The sequence below is a fragment of the Ostrinia nubilalis genome, chromosome 24 (assembly GCF_963855985.1).
Source record: "Ostrinia nubilalis chromosome 24, ilOstNubi1.1, whole genome shotgun sequence".
Classification (NCBI taxonomy): domain Eukaryota; kingdom Metazoa; phylum Arthropoda; class Insecta; order Lepidoptera; family Crambidae; genus Ostrinia; species Ostrinia nubilalis.
In genome coordinates, this window is record NC_087111.1 from 5,292,030 (window position 1) to 5,307,688 (window position 15,659).

Below are 15,659 nucleotides of genomic sequence, written 5' to 3' on the forward strand. Positions count from 1 at the left end.
TTTAAGTGACTCCTATGGTAACACATAACAGGCATAATCAGGCATTTTGTTTCCATAGGGGTCACTTAAAATGATGATGGTGAAAACGGGCATTAGTCTCTCAATCTAGGAGGTCTTGGGTTTGCTTCCCAGGTGGCCTAGAACACAATCTCAATTGGCTTAGAACCTGACAGTCTGTTTCGTGAATGTTATTTCCAATAGTTTGTATACGAAAAAAGTAGGGTGCATCGTTGAACAGTGAACCGGCCTTTTTTCTAAATGCTCTAATTAGCTGGAAAATGAAGCTAGAAATGTCATTATGGTCTTATCAGTCAGGTAATTTAATAAGGTTTCTAATTTTTAGGCTTAAAATTAGCCTCAGCAATAAAAAGGTAACTTAAATTAGGTTTTTAAAAAAAATGAAATTTGGCTCACTGTGTACTACGGGTAGTTTTCACTGAACCACCCATATTTCAACAGTGAACCATAAAGTTTATTACGAGTAAAAATTATGATTTTGGAAAATAAACAACATAATTTTAGATAATCAGCTTTTATTTTTACAACACAAAAATCAAATAGAAATAAAAATGATTATTTCAACAAACAGTCTTCATAAAAAATCACAGAATCCAAAAATAACAACGAAACTCACACAAAACCCAAATGAAAAGAAAAATGCTTCTTTTAACAAAAATAACTAAACATTGTCTAATAAAGCCTTTAAGTAATCAATAATCAACCTTTTTGGTGGTAAACAAACAGTCTTCATTTAAAAAAATCACAGAAAACAAAAATAACACAAGACACAATTGAAAAGAAAAATCCTTCTTTAAACAAAAATAACTGAAAATTGCCTCTTAAAGCCTTTAGGTAATTAATCAACCGTTTGGTGGTTAAATAAAAAAACAGTCAACCGGTGTTGGAGCTTAGGTTTGTAGTTTAGTAGTATCTTGAAAATAGGGGCCTTTTCAATAATAAGCCATTCTTCGGTGAACATTGGGGTTTACTTCGGTTTAAACAATATTATAGGTACATTACAGAAAATAAAGCCTTTCTCGTTGGCGGTAAAAAAATGGAAGCGACGCTTTCGTTGGCGGTCGTCGCATAGACAAAATTCTCTCGGCTCCATAGACCTCTTTCTATGGAGCATGCTTGATTATGATAGGGGGCGCTAGTGTCGCCGGTGGTGGCGCTGATGTAGCAGCGCGAACATACTGGGGCCCGTTGAAAGCAGGTGACTGGGTTTCAACTTCATTCGAAGGCGGCAGTGCGACGAGCTTGTTGAGAGCACGGCGGACAATTCCTTTGGCCGTGTTGACATCCACAACTCTGGTGATATTGTCGGGTCCGGGGTAGAGTTTGACAATCCGTCCTAGGCGCCATTTCATAGGTGGGGCGTGGTCTTCTTTGAGTAGGACCAGGTCGCCTTCCTTGGCTTGATGCTGCATTGTCCTCCACTTCGTTCGGACCTGGAGCTCTGATAGGTACTCCGTCCTCCATCTGTCCCAAAATTGCTGCCGGAGTCTCTCTATGATGTGGTAGCGATTGGTAGACTTCAGTTCTTCAGGCGGATGAGATGGCACCGACATGAGTGGACGACCGATGAGGAAGTGGCCAGGAGTGATAGGAGTCAGGTCAAGAGGATCGGAAGATAGAGGTGACAGGGGGCGGGAATTGAGGATTGACTCTATTTGCGCGAAGAGCGTAGTAAGTTCTTCAAATGTTAGTGAGCTATTGCCCGCGACCCGTTTTAAATGAAATTTTGACGATTTAACGCCGGCCTCCCATAAACCGCCGAAATTGGGGGAGTATGCCGGTATAAACTTCATGGTTATGCCTTCGCTACTAGTGAAATTGCATACGGGCTGACGACTTGACCGCAACATTCTACTTAGTTCATTGTTTGCCCCAACGAAGTTAGTGCCGTTGTCGCAATGGATCGTATGGGGTTTGCCGCGGCGAGATACAAAACGTCGAAGACATAAAATAAAAGCTTCAGTACTTAGGCCACTGACCACCTCAAGGTGGACAGCCTTGGTTGTAAGACATACAAATATACATAGATAACATTTGGTGATGCGATTGCCACGTCCTTTACGACTGGATATTTGAAATGGCCCGGCAAAATCGGCGCCACAATAATAAAATGGGAATGACACATTAGTGCGGTTGACCGGCAAGTGGCCCATAAGGGGCTGCATAGTCTTGCCGCGCCTACGGATGCAAGTGACGCAGGCCTTCGAGACGCTGCGAGCAAGCGCCCTGCCACCCAGGGGCCAGAAGGTGTCCCTGATGGAAGCTAGCAGGAGCTGAGGCCCTGCGTGAAAAAGACGTAAATGTTCATCAATTAAAATCAATCTAGTTAATCGATGTTCATCTAAAATTATAGGATGTTTTTTATCGAACTCGTGATTAGATAATTTTAGCCTTCCTCCTACTCGTAGGACGCCATCTGCGTCGAGGAATGGATTTAGAGGTAAAAGTTTAGACTTACGATGCAATGGTTGGCTCTTTGAAATAGCATTAATTTCTGTATGAAAAGATTCAAATTGACAGAATTTAATTAACAATGTTTGAGATTTATACAACTCTTCAACTTGTAGTGAGCCCGTAATCTTAGCTTTGTTTTTATTAACATTGTTGGCAAATCGCAATACATAGGCAAATATTCTTTTTAATTTACTATAGGACGAATATTTGTCAAAATCAATAAATGTAGGTTTTTCAATATTTACATGAACTTTCAATTCAGGAACTTCAACAGAAAAATTAATAAGTTGCTGTGGCCACTCTACATAATCATGTGCTAGGTAAGGAGGCCCTGACCACCATATACTAGTGGGTTCTAGGTCTTGGGGTTCGACTCCGCGAGAGGCCAAATCAGCCGGATTGAGATCCGTAGGAACGTGTCGCCAAGTGTGACCGCTTGTGAGCTCGTTAATTTCTTGAATTCTGTTAGAAACAAAGGCTTTTAGTAATTTTTGAGGTGTTTTGATCCAACTTAATAAAATTGTAGAGTCAGTCCAAAATACTACTTGTTTAAAATCCAATTTTAGAGATTTTATCAATTTAGAACATAGGCGAGCTCCCAAGAGGCCACCACAGAGCTCCAGTCGCGGAATAGTTGTAGGTTTGATAGGCGCGACTCGAGCCTTGGCGCATAATAACTTGACTGAAACATTGTTATCTTTGTCAATTGAGCGCAGATAGATACAGGTGCCATAGGCATCCTGTGATGCGTCCACAAAACAATGCAACTCAATTGATATAGGTTCATTACAAACAACATGGCGAGGTATGTATAATGAAGATAGTATATTTAGATTGTTGGCAATTATAGACCAATCTTTGGATAAGTTAGGCGGCACTGGATCATCCCAGTCCAATTTTAGGCTCCAAAGCTTTTGTAGCATAATTTTGGCTTTAATAGTGCATGCAGATAATAGTCCCAGTGGGTCAAAGATTTTACATGTCATGCATAAAATAGAATAATCATAAATAGTTTAGTAATTCGCAAATTTGAATCGATATCAATTGAAATGCAATTAATCTAGTTAAGGAGACTAACTTACTCCTAAAATATCTCGTCTTTGTCTAAAATTAGGTAACTTTTAACTTTAACTTATCGGGGTGAAATTAATCAATTTCCCAAAATAACTAGTGAATCATGTATTTCCTTACTAAAATAACAATGAACATTACAATTTGATAGTAGAATAAGCTGGGTATGACTTATAGGCCCAGAAATTAGTATAAATTAGGCTGGGTATTAAATAGGCCCAGAAAATAGTTTGCATTTATAGGCTGGGTTTACATAGGCCCAGAAATTAGTTTACATTAGGCTGGGTAGTACTATAGGCCCAGAAATTAATGTATATTAGGCTGGGTATTATTTATAGGCCCAGAAATTAGCCACCCTAAGTGGGATTGTTGCAAAATAGGTTTGTTGGATCCTAACTTAATTCGCTTTGAACCTACAATATCCCAGAAAACGTCTGCCCCCAAAAGTATATCGACAGTGGAGGGACAGTAAAATAGAGGATCTGCAAGCTCAAGATCGGTAGGGAAGTTAAGATGTTCAATATTGACATTCATAGATGGTAATAGTCCAGTTATCTCAGGCACAACTAAGCACTGCACCTGCTTCTTGAATGAACTAACCTTGGATTTTAGAGTTAACTTACAACGTTCTGTTATAGAAAACGCGACATTGTTGATCCCAGACACACTCATCGAGTTGATGTCCTCGGTAAGCAAACTTAATTTTTGTATGAATGCATCAGTCACAAAAGACGATTGGCTGCCCGTGTCTAGCAGAGCACGCGCTTGGTACAATTTGTTATTGGATTCAATCTCAACCATAGCAGTACATAGGAGGACTTGGCCAACTGAAACAGCTGAGAGAGATATAGGCAAGGAAGGAACAGTAATGTTATCGGCTTCCTTAATATTGGGTTTGTCAAAATGTAACAAAGTATTGTGCCTAGACTTGCACATACGACATGATCCCTTCAATCTACACTGAGAAGAAATATGGCCCTTACGAAGGCAAATATTACATAACTTTAGTCGAGTAACTTCATTGAGTCTGTCTTCAACAGACAACTTTTTGAAAGTTGGACATCGGTAAGTTGGATGAGATTGACTACAAATGACACATGTAGGGGTATAGGATGTGGCAATTGCATCACTATTGTCTTCCAATGACACTGAAAAAGACTTGGTTGTATTATTGTTAGACTTTTGAAAACTTTTAGTTTGATAGACGGGCTTCTCCACCTTATTTATAGAGGTAGTTTCTAAAATAGCAGCCCTATTTCGCAAAAATTGAAAGAAATTATCTAGTGTGGGCAAGCTTGGTAAGGTACTCTTATGCTCTTCCCACTTACAATTGGTAGAAGTATCTAATTTAGAAGATACTAAATATATTATCAAGGCATCCCAACTATCGGTGGGCAGACCCAAAGTATTTAGAGATCTCAAGTTTTTAGTGACATTATCAATTAAATAGCGTAATGCCTTATAAGACTCTTTGTTAATTAGCTCAATTGAAAACAATGACTTTAGGTGATTATTAATCAAAATATTTTTGTTGTTGTATCTCTCGCATAACAATTCCCAAGCAACAAGGTAATTTTTGGATGTAAATTCAATAGATTTTATAACAACAAGAGCACTTCCCTCTAGTGATGATCTGAGATAATGAAATTTGTTTATTGCCGGAATAGAATCATTGGAATTAATTAATGAATCAAAAGTGTCATGAAACTCTAGCCATTTTAGGTAATTTCCATCAAATGTAGGCAATTTTATAGTTGGCAACTTGATATTATTAAATTCTTGTGAGTGACTGCCGTTAGAAACACTACATGCGTCACAAAACTTTGAATTGGAATTTGGAGTAGCAGACTCAATTATTTCTTGGAAGCTAGACAAGGCAGAGTACATGTCACTTTCTATTGATTCTCTCTCTTGTAATTGAATATCTAAATTGTCAGAATTGTTTTCTATTAAAGTTTGCAATTTATCGAAGGATGAAAATAGTTCTTGACATTTTTCCAACCGAATAGTGAGCTCCTTAAGTTTTGCACCTTTAAGGTCGCTCGGGTTGATCAATTTAATAGTTTGCAAGTAGTTTTTAATTGAAGTTAGACGGCCCTTGATAGAACTACGTTGCCTATACAATTTAGTGAGGTCCAATTTGGCGGCACTCTCGTTATAGTCATCACTCTCAGACATATTGGCGCACAAACAATGAAATAAGCAAATAAAATGTGCAGGTCAAACTTGTATAGCGGTCCTTTGCGCAACTCGTGCGCGTCGCAGCCTCAGCCCGATGCCCCGAAGCTTTACAACTGCCCTGACGCCGCCCGCAGCAGAAGCGGAGATCGGCTGCTCAGAGGTTAGCACGCGTGATAGGCACCCCCACGTTGTAGGCCCGATTAGACTGAAACAGTTCGGCGTGTGGTGTTTAATGCGTGCAAAGCTAATAGCGAAGGCACAAACAGTAAGACAGTGAAGAGCGACAAGAAAAGAACCCACCTGTTGCTTGGAGAATTTGAAAATATACTTAGCGAGTTAACATGAAAACTTTGGATGAAACACTTTACGACACTCCATGCGCATTACAATCGTGCAATAGGTTATAGGTGCTTGGAATCTTGGATGGAGGCCTGGATTTGGGTTTAGCATCGGTTCTTCATCGGAATCATCGTTTTTCAGCAGTTTTCTTCGTGTTCGTCCTGTCACGGTCGCCAAATAACATGTTGGAGCTTAGGATTGTAGTTTGTAGTTTCTTGAAAATAGGGGCCTTTTCAATAATAAGCCATTCTTCGGTGAACATTGGGGTTTACTTCGGTTTAAACAATATTATAGGTACATTACAGAAAATAAAGCCTTTCTCGTTGGCGGTAAAAAAATGGAAGCGACGCTTTCGTTGGCGGTCGTCGCATAGACAAAATTCTCTCGGCTCCATAGACCTCTTTCTATGGAGCATGCTTGATTATGATAGGGGGCGCTAGTGTCGCCGGTGGTGGCGCTGATGTAGCAGCGCGAACAACCGGTTCACTGTGTACTTTGAAAACCTGGTTCACTGTTCAAAACATACACTATTCAACTTATGAGTTCACAAACAATAAGAAGTACGCGGAATGGTCATCACGGAATGTGCTCATTATACAGATAAAACTACAATAATTTTGATACCAAATAGATTTCGTACTTAATATAAATAGCAAAATATACAAAAATCGTAAAGCATAACTAAAAAAACTATCTTTTGTCGTCGAGAAACAAAGAATTCGCAGCCATACTTCACACCTTAGCCACAGTCGCCGGCGCACTACGGGAGAGGGTAAGGGCATCCACGAGACACGAAGTGACTCGTTCGGTGGAACTGGCAACGTCATACTTTTTGAAATATGGCGGTGGTTCAGCGTATCTGGTTGGTTCACTGTTCGACTACCCACCCTATGTAATTAATTAAATAATAACTTTTTTCATTGACATTCAGTTTAGCTTTTGTATAATTAATTATGGTAATTTTTAATTTATAAATACATAATATTATCAACTGATGTAAGTTTAACCAGAAAGCCTCTGGTTAAACTTACAAAATTTGCCTACAAGTTTATTTTGTAGGTTTTGACAGTGAGTATCAAAAATTAATTCCGAAACTGTCGGAAACATCGCGAACTTATTTATAATATCTAATTATTATCTATGTACTTTATTAACAAAATATTGTTACCAGAACACCCACGCATTAACTGGTTTGTAAATTGATTAATTTATAAGTTTGGTAAAAGTTACACTTGTTGTTATAAAAGATAGGTATCATATATCAGATGAAAGTTTTACTTAGTTAATTTTTAGGGTTCCGTAGTCCTGACAAGGAACCCTTATTAAATCTTACAAAGACTATTTTTTTTACTAAATTCCTATTTTTAATGTCGCTTTTTTGTATATTTTTAAGTCTGTTATAGTTTTGTTTCAGCTTTGGACTGCCGCAACCTTAAATGACGACGATTGTAGAAAAACATTTCCAGTTCTTTTTCGCAGTTGGGTTAAGAAATACATGATATTGCATTAGTCCAAGTTCCCTGTCAAAAAGGGGTTGGATAGAGAGGGTTATTATTGTAAATCTAAATATGATTCTGTGCTACATCTAATCTAAATATATCTGTAGAAAGCACGGCAGATACTATGACGGCTCATAAAATCTAACAATAGGGTTGTAAATTTAATTGTTTTAACCCACACGAAAGAGGAACTTAACAAGTGAAGTTAAGACTCCTTTTCCTTTCCACTCTAACCAAAGTTATGGTTATTCGATTCCTGCAAAACGTATTACCATAATATCTTGGATCCCGTTTGACCTGACGCATAAACTAGTGGGAACGTCCCGCAGATGGTAACCTTTATTCAATTTAAGAGATTAATTTGATGTTGCATGAGAAATCTATTAAAACGATTTTAATATTTAAATTTTCTGAAAATTTCGAGAGAAACTTTTGTTCTCTATTTTCTGAGAGCTTTTATTCGGAGAGTCTATACAGGGTATCTCAAAAAGTAGTGTCAAGCCGAAACCCAGAGGTAGAGTATCACTAGGGCTATCCAAATCATCCCCATGTATGTTCTGCGATTTTTGATAGTTTTCGAGTTATGATTGATTTATGACTCAGGCGCTTTTTTGGTCACTATGGCGCGAATAGTCAAGTTACATGCCTGATTTTTTATTATTATTAGATGAATACTAGGCCTAGCTGATTCTGAAGTATTTAGATCCATAACACGAATATAAACTAAAAATCCTGTATGTTTTAGGAAAAAATCATAACTCGAAAACTACTAAAAGTCGCGAAGATTCGGGTAGCCCTAGTGATGCTCTACCTCTGGGCTTGACACTACTTTTTGAGACACCCTGTATAATAAAGTAGGTCTTATTCAGTTTTCAATCTCTACAGTAAAAAAAAATCTTTTAAAAACGATTACACCAGAATTCAACTAAAAGTCTGAAAAACCAATTTCAATCTGAATCGAACTCGATAATCTCCCCTCGCTGATTTAATTTCTAGATTTCAATAAAACGGATTTTAATTTAATTACTCAATTTTATTACATTCTGAGCTGCCACCAGGAATGCTTCCAAGCTTTCAATTACCTGTGCTTTCGAGCTTCCAGTTTGTAACTATTGGAAAGCTCAACTTGCTGGAATCCTAGTTCTTGTAGAAATGCTCCTGCAATTATACCTGAAATTGCTTTGTACATTGCTTTTACACGTCCCAGTATTAACCCTACCACTGCTCCAGAACAATAAATGGACAAAAAAATAATTATCTTAAAAGAGCAATAAAGTGGTAATTTGTAAATGGTATATTGTGGTCTAGTGTTGAGAGTAATAAACTCTAAATCCTATGTCCTTCAATACCCAAAAAAGGCAATCAGAGAGATGACGAAACTCCTCTGTAAATGTCCCTGAGTTGGTTAAGAAAATCAAGTTCATTCAACCTGATTTTCTAAAAGGACATAAACGTATTTTCTCCAAAAACTGTCGTAATTTTATACAATCTGTTTATTTATTTGCGTGTACACCAATTTCTTTTCAAAGAAAAATAATAATAAGTTCTTTTGCATAATTTATTTTATTTGTCTTCTCTTATTCTCGGCGCCCAACTTTCACAATTTGGAAAGAATGGAATTTTATCCGTTTGTCGAATTAGCTGTAATGTTTCTTCTAAGAAATTTTCATTGTTAGAACTTTACTAGTTTTATATTTCGTATCTTGAAAGTACTTTGAAACTTTTGATCTATTTTATCTTGAAGTTGAACTTTAGACTTTAGTCTGAAGCTATTAATTAATACTTTCCTGTTTTAATATTTATTTCATACTAGCGGCTGTTTCGTACGCGTGGAACCCGTTAGGGGTGGAGTTTCGTAAAATTCCTAGTGATCACCTACTACCCCCATACAAAATTTGAGACTCCTAGCACTTGTAGTTTCCGAGATTTCGTGATGAGTGAGTGAATCAGTGCCCTTTCGCTATCTTATAAGATATTATAGATCATGCCATTGACACGAAAAATAAGACAGACATTTTTCTTAATAAGGTTTCGAGATATTAAATGAACGATATCTTAACAACTGCTTACAGTAGTTAAGAAAGCTTCACCTTTTAAAAGCTTGATGTCTATTTATTGTAAAAGCTTTGGGTAGCACTTTCGCAAAGCATTAAAATGGATAGGCAGATTTGTAATCTTGTTTGCAGTTTAAAATGCTATTAGATTTTTGGGGGACTTACAATGTTAAGTTTTCTACAAAGCGATTTGATAATTAGGTTTCAATTATAATATTTAGCCGTTGATGATATCAAATAAATTATCCCTACTTTCCTAATCCTACACCCTAATAATATTATAAATGCGAAAGTAACTCTGTTTGTCAGTAACGCTTCACGCCTAAACCATTTTGATGAATTTAGGCATAGAGATGGAGTTCCTGGAAATATGTAGTTATTATCCCGGTTTTTAAAACAGGGACGCGCGCGAAAATGTTTTTCTGTGAGAGACAAAATTTCACGCGAGCGAAGCCGCGGGCTGAAAGCTTAGCGTTGCCTAATTGGGTTATGTTACTTTGATGTATAAAAAATAATACTATTAAGTTTTATCTAAATATGTTCAGCTATGCGTGATCGAATAACAAACATTCATTCTTCCAATCTCACATAATTTAACATTATAATAAGTATAATATTAGTAGGACAAATCTTTAAACATTAAAACCGTACAGCCCAATGGTAGCACTGGACTTGAGTGGAACTATATTCCATTAGTCCTCGATACACTGTTGCATACCTATGCATACCATTTCCCTAATCTATACGTACGTACCCCATACCTGTGAGTAATCACTATTGTCCGTATAGGAGAGTGGCAATCTCAGAAGCAAACAACGCCGGTAGCATTTACTATGTCTACCCGTATTGATTTGAATAAGCCTGCCTTTGATTGAAAGGTGATGTCTGTTTTGAATAAAGGTGACTGACGCCCGTATTCATAAACATTACTATGAGGTCTCACAGTGCTCGTGGACGCACAGGGTGACACATGAATCAATCACTAATATTAAACGCTATGCGTTCGATTTGCTGCTTCAGCTGCTTCAATTAAGCAAGCATCGTTTGTGAATATGGGGTCTTTTGTTGATGTAAATGTGGGCGGTAAAATAATTAGGTGATGAGGTGATATTGTAATAACTGTTATAACCCATTAAGAGACAATAGGCCAACGGTGTTCATAACAATAACCGATAATAGCCTAAAGGGCACAATACTAACGATGTTGGTGTCGTAATGTCGAGGGTTGGTAGTTCGATCTCCTTCTACCGCTGGACTATTTTTTTTAAAGATTATTAGTAATTTGTTTTTACACAAATTTAATAGTCCCGTTAGCCCCTCGTACTAAGCTAAATACGCCTGTGTCATGAGTGAGCTCACCACAATAGTCCAGCGGCGGCGGGGACCGAACCCGCGTTCCCTGGATCACGAGTCGGCCAGCTGTTTCAAAAACAAAATCACATCGAATCCAAGACAGTTTTTTGTTTTTATCCTGTTAAAATACTTTAAGATTTTTTTCTTCATGATCGCTACTCAGACCTCGCTATCTTTGATGTCAGATATTCTAGTGTCAACCAAACGCGTTGATTCGATAACATCCAGGTTCGTTAAAGCATAACGAGTTTAAGCATTCCCCGGGCGCAAGAATGAACCTCCAAATCTAATAACTCACAGCGCTGTAAATTTTTAACTGACGTCTAAACGGATTGCGACAGGATCTCAAGCTCTCAGGTTTTATTACAAGAAATTCTCACTCATAATTTAAGGGTATTACTTAAAGTTCTTTATGACGTCTAATGCCCGTTTTCACCATCAATTCTTAATGTTTAAGTGACCCCTATGAAAACAAAATTCGTGTTATTTTTTACCATCATCATCAACATCATCTCAGCCATAGGACGTCCACTGCTGAATATAGGCCTCCGCCAATGCTTTCCATCTTGCCCGGTTGGTAGCGGCCTGCGACCAGCGCTTTAGTGCTACTTTTATGATGTCGTCGGTCCACCCTGTGAGTGGACGTCCCACGCTGCGCTGTATGTTACCTTAGCAGTCACATAAAAATAAGGGATTGATGGTGAAAACCGGCATAAGACTAGTAATAGCACTGAGTTGTTCAGTAAAGTATCTTGTAGAAGTACCTAAATCAGTGGTAAGTCAGTTAAATTAATGGTCCTTGCTCTATTTCTCTATGCTTTATTTCTATAGCGATTATGTTTCATTAGATGAGATGGCTAGATGCGATACAATATAAGATCTAAAATGTAGATGTCCATTAGAAGAAACTTGAAAGTGGAAGTGTGGATGTCAAGGAATATTTTTATCCCAGGGTTCTGTTTAAAATGGTATCCAGAAGGGCGGATATACTTTATCGACATCAAAATGTATGGGCAAAATCGATAAAATGGTGTGATAACAGCTTGTCGCAGCGTGCATTATAGGCCTACAGTGCATAAGAACTTAGCAGCCGTGAAATAACCTGATATACAGGGTGTAAATATTTTTTTTACTTTTTCCATATTCTCTCTACTCTTTACACTCTACCTACATAACTCGTTTTTCATATTTTTTACTTTTACTTATTTAAAAAACAATGTCCGTAAAATAAAATATCACTCTATGCTTCAGAGATTCACGCAATTTAAGCCATCACGTCAGTCCTGTTGAGCCATTTCAAACCTAGCCCGCTTATAAAATCTGCTACCAGTGTTGTGAACTCATTTAATTTTATTCTAGCTCACTCGATTTAAAATGGGTTACGGGACTATTCCCACCTCTCGTTCCCACCGCTGCAACTCCTGTGTATCCAGGATCTACAGCTTGACCGCCAATAAACACCCAACCAGTGAAGTTCAAGTTTTTCCCGGGGAAAAGTTAACCTGTCATTAGACCCGCAACGAAATTAATTAGAAGAAAGAAGTTAGGGTTCGAATTTCCTCCAGTGCAAAGAGTTTCAAGATTGGTTAGTATCATTCTACTTAATGCTTCAGAAGCAAGTTAAGTCAGTCCGATTAAGCAATTTTAAACCCATAAAGTCCCTAGTGTTGTTGGTTGGGTTCACAGGTTGGGTTTTTATTGGCGGTCAAGCTGTAGATCCTGGCTACACAGGAGTTGCAGCGGTGGGAAAGAGAGGTGGGAATAGTTTAGTGTTGTGGGTGGCCTTGTTTATTACATTTAAAGTTATGACTGCACAAAGTCTGACACCAACCGGGCTGCGCCGTGATAAAATCTTTTCGTTGGTTTTAGACGACAAACGTATGGGCATATCGCGTAAAAACGATAAAATGGTGCGATAAAAGCTTATAATATTATATCGTAGTCCTACAGAGTTGCAAACTCATTTGTTACTCAAAGATGACCTAGGTGTAAAACTATGGCTGTGGTAGAGATGAGTTTGTCCGGAAACCCACAGTTTCCTCCCACTTATGGCGAGTGACGGAGCGCCGGGGTCTTTTTAGTGGGTATGCCTCGTCCTTCTGACTTGGTGAGCCCCACATAACCTACCCTGTCCCCGCAGGGTAGGTATGCGATTCAACGCAAAAAAAATGTGTAAAACTATAACCTAGTTTAGATATAACATTATTTAACCCAGACTGAGCTTAAATGAAGTTGCCGGCGAATCAGGGACGTCTATTTATAAGTGTTCAGCTAATCAATGCCTTTCACCCTGTCTCGTGCCTTTTCATAGGGTTCGCTTATTAAATTATAAACGTGTGTATTCACTTTGTGAACACGTATAATTTACACGTGGCAAGTTTATTGGCAGAACACGAGGCTTTGAAGGATTCACTCTCAATTGACTAACAGATTAAATAAATGTTAGAAATATTAGAGAAATGCACGAAACTTATTTAGAATCAAAATTGTCACGCAAACGATTCGAAGACGAAAGTTGCTCATGCTAAAGGTGCTGCTCATACTTGGCATGATTCAACTGTTCTTATCAATTTATAACTAGCTTTTCACGATCTGTTCAGTGTAGTTATTTATTTATTTAAATTCTTTATTCCACACATAATAAACTGTGGTACAACAGGCGAGCTCAATGCGTGAAAAAGTAACAAACAGACAGCAAACGCATCAACACAAACTTTGCGTTTATAATAATTAGTAGCTTATGGATGTTGAGAAGAGACTCAAATCGCTAAGAAATTTTAATAACCATAGGATGTTTTCTATTAGGCAGAAGAACGATCTTTATCAGGAATTCTCAACCATAAAGGAACTGGCAATCTTACGGACTGCCGAAACAACAATGTCGTTAGAGAAGATGGTGGTTAGTTTTTGTAACCGAAAAACCGAATAAACTTGAGTTTTCTTCAAATTCTCCATAAAAGGCGGGACTGATGGGCTGGTGCTGAGAAGAAGTGGCGGAAGAAACTCAGTCACGAGGCCACTGGGACGGGACAGTGGTGTATGTTGCGGCGCTTCTTCTCAGCACTTGCCAAATGTTGGTCTCGAAGTTTGTTGCGGCGCTTCTTCTCAGCACTTGCCAAATGTTGGTCTCGAAGCGCTGGTAGGGTAAAAAGATTATGAGACATGTAGAGGCTCCTTAAGAGCAAAATGACGATTTGTAAGAACTATTTATTAGTCCAAACAAATAAAGAAATTTTGACTTTTTTTTTTTGACTTTTTTATAGGCGGATAGGTATTATATAGGCCGCTACCAATCGATCAACATGGAAAGCATTGGGGGAGGCCTATGTTCAGCAGTGGACGTCTTATGGCTGAAATGATGATGATGATGATGAGGTATTATATAGAGACTAGCAGCCGCCCGCAACTTCGTACGCGTGGAGCCCGTTTTACCCCCTTAGGGATGGAGTTTCGTAAAATCCTTTCTTAGCGGAGGGAAAAGATCTAATATAGTTTCGCTCTCTGGTTTCACATAATAATAATATGTCCTCGCCAGTCCCCGTTAAGCCTATTCAAACAACAGTAAGACGTGACTCGAAACCACCTCGCCAGGCTTAATTAAAGCCACTTCCACGTCAAAGAAATACATTTTAAAATGTGACATGAGTTAAAAATAATTACTGCATCAAGTAAAAATAATTTTACACCCTTTCTTCTTTGGAAATCTTAAAATCTTTACATGAGTGAATAATCATGTTAATCAATTATTTATCATGTTAATTTCTAAAACTACGTTTTGTCTCCAAAGTTGCAGTCGATATTTTTTATTCATTCATATATTTTTTTATGCATAACAAGGCAGATATTTGACCACAATCGCATCTGATGTTAAGTGGGATGCAGTCTAGGATCGTACATAAAATTTTACCGTAAGACAGCAGCAATCATGTTAGTTTTTTTCACGCAAGCTGGGAATGAAGTTCATACATAGTGCTGTGTTTATTCTGTATCATAACTAGATTTAGAATTAAGAGCAGATTTAATCCTGTGCTTGGTTCAATCTATTCATAAGTATAGATTCCTTCATCATCTACTTTACACTTGAGGGATGTCGATCCTGCACTTCAATCTCACGTTCTTCTGATTAATTTCGTTGCGGATGACTGTTCAACTTTCCCCCGGGACAAACTTGACCTTCACTGGTTGGATTTTATTGGCGGTCGAGCTGTTGGTCCCGGCTAAAGCCCGGTCGCCGAGCACGTAGAATTTCGTCCAATGACCACAAGCTACCCATCATTATCGCTCGCGCGTAATTACTACGTGCTCGGCAACCGGACTATACACAGGATTTGCAGCGATTGGGAACGAGAGGTGGAATAAGTAGTTCATAAGCATAGATTCATAATTTGAGTCTTACATCATTGTACGAGTATTTCCAGGAATATGTAACATCTTTGACTCTCGCATCGTACGTTGATTCAGCGGTTAGCCTCGCTGTAGATATTTATTTGAAATTCAAAATACCGTTCTGCTGTATCGAGAATATAATTTTCATATTTCGCGCTCCCGAATTATTTGCTAGATTGAGTGCGCTGTACTCTGAGTTGAGCGGCATTTTGGAGTCGAGAGAGCAACATTCTGAATATTGTTTAATTTGTTTTAGCTGAGGTAAAAATTTCTGCCACTTCTTGATATACTCAAAAACTACAAA

The 15,659-nt window shown here is 38.1% G+C and overlaps 1 protein-coding gene across 1 annotated transcript; it reads right to left on the bottom strand.

The window, feature by feature from the left end:
- Positions 1–1,121: 1,121 nt before the first annotated feature.
- Positions 1,122–1,811, bottom strand: LOC135083642 (uncharacterized). The gene has a single exon (XM_063978347.1). It carries the CDS (start codon positions 1,809–1,811, stop codon positions 1,122–1,124), a length of 690 nt encoding a protein of 229 aa, XP_063834417.1.
- Positions 1,812–15,659: the final 13,848 nt, after the last annotated feature.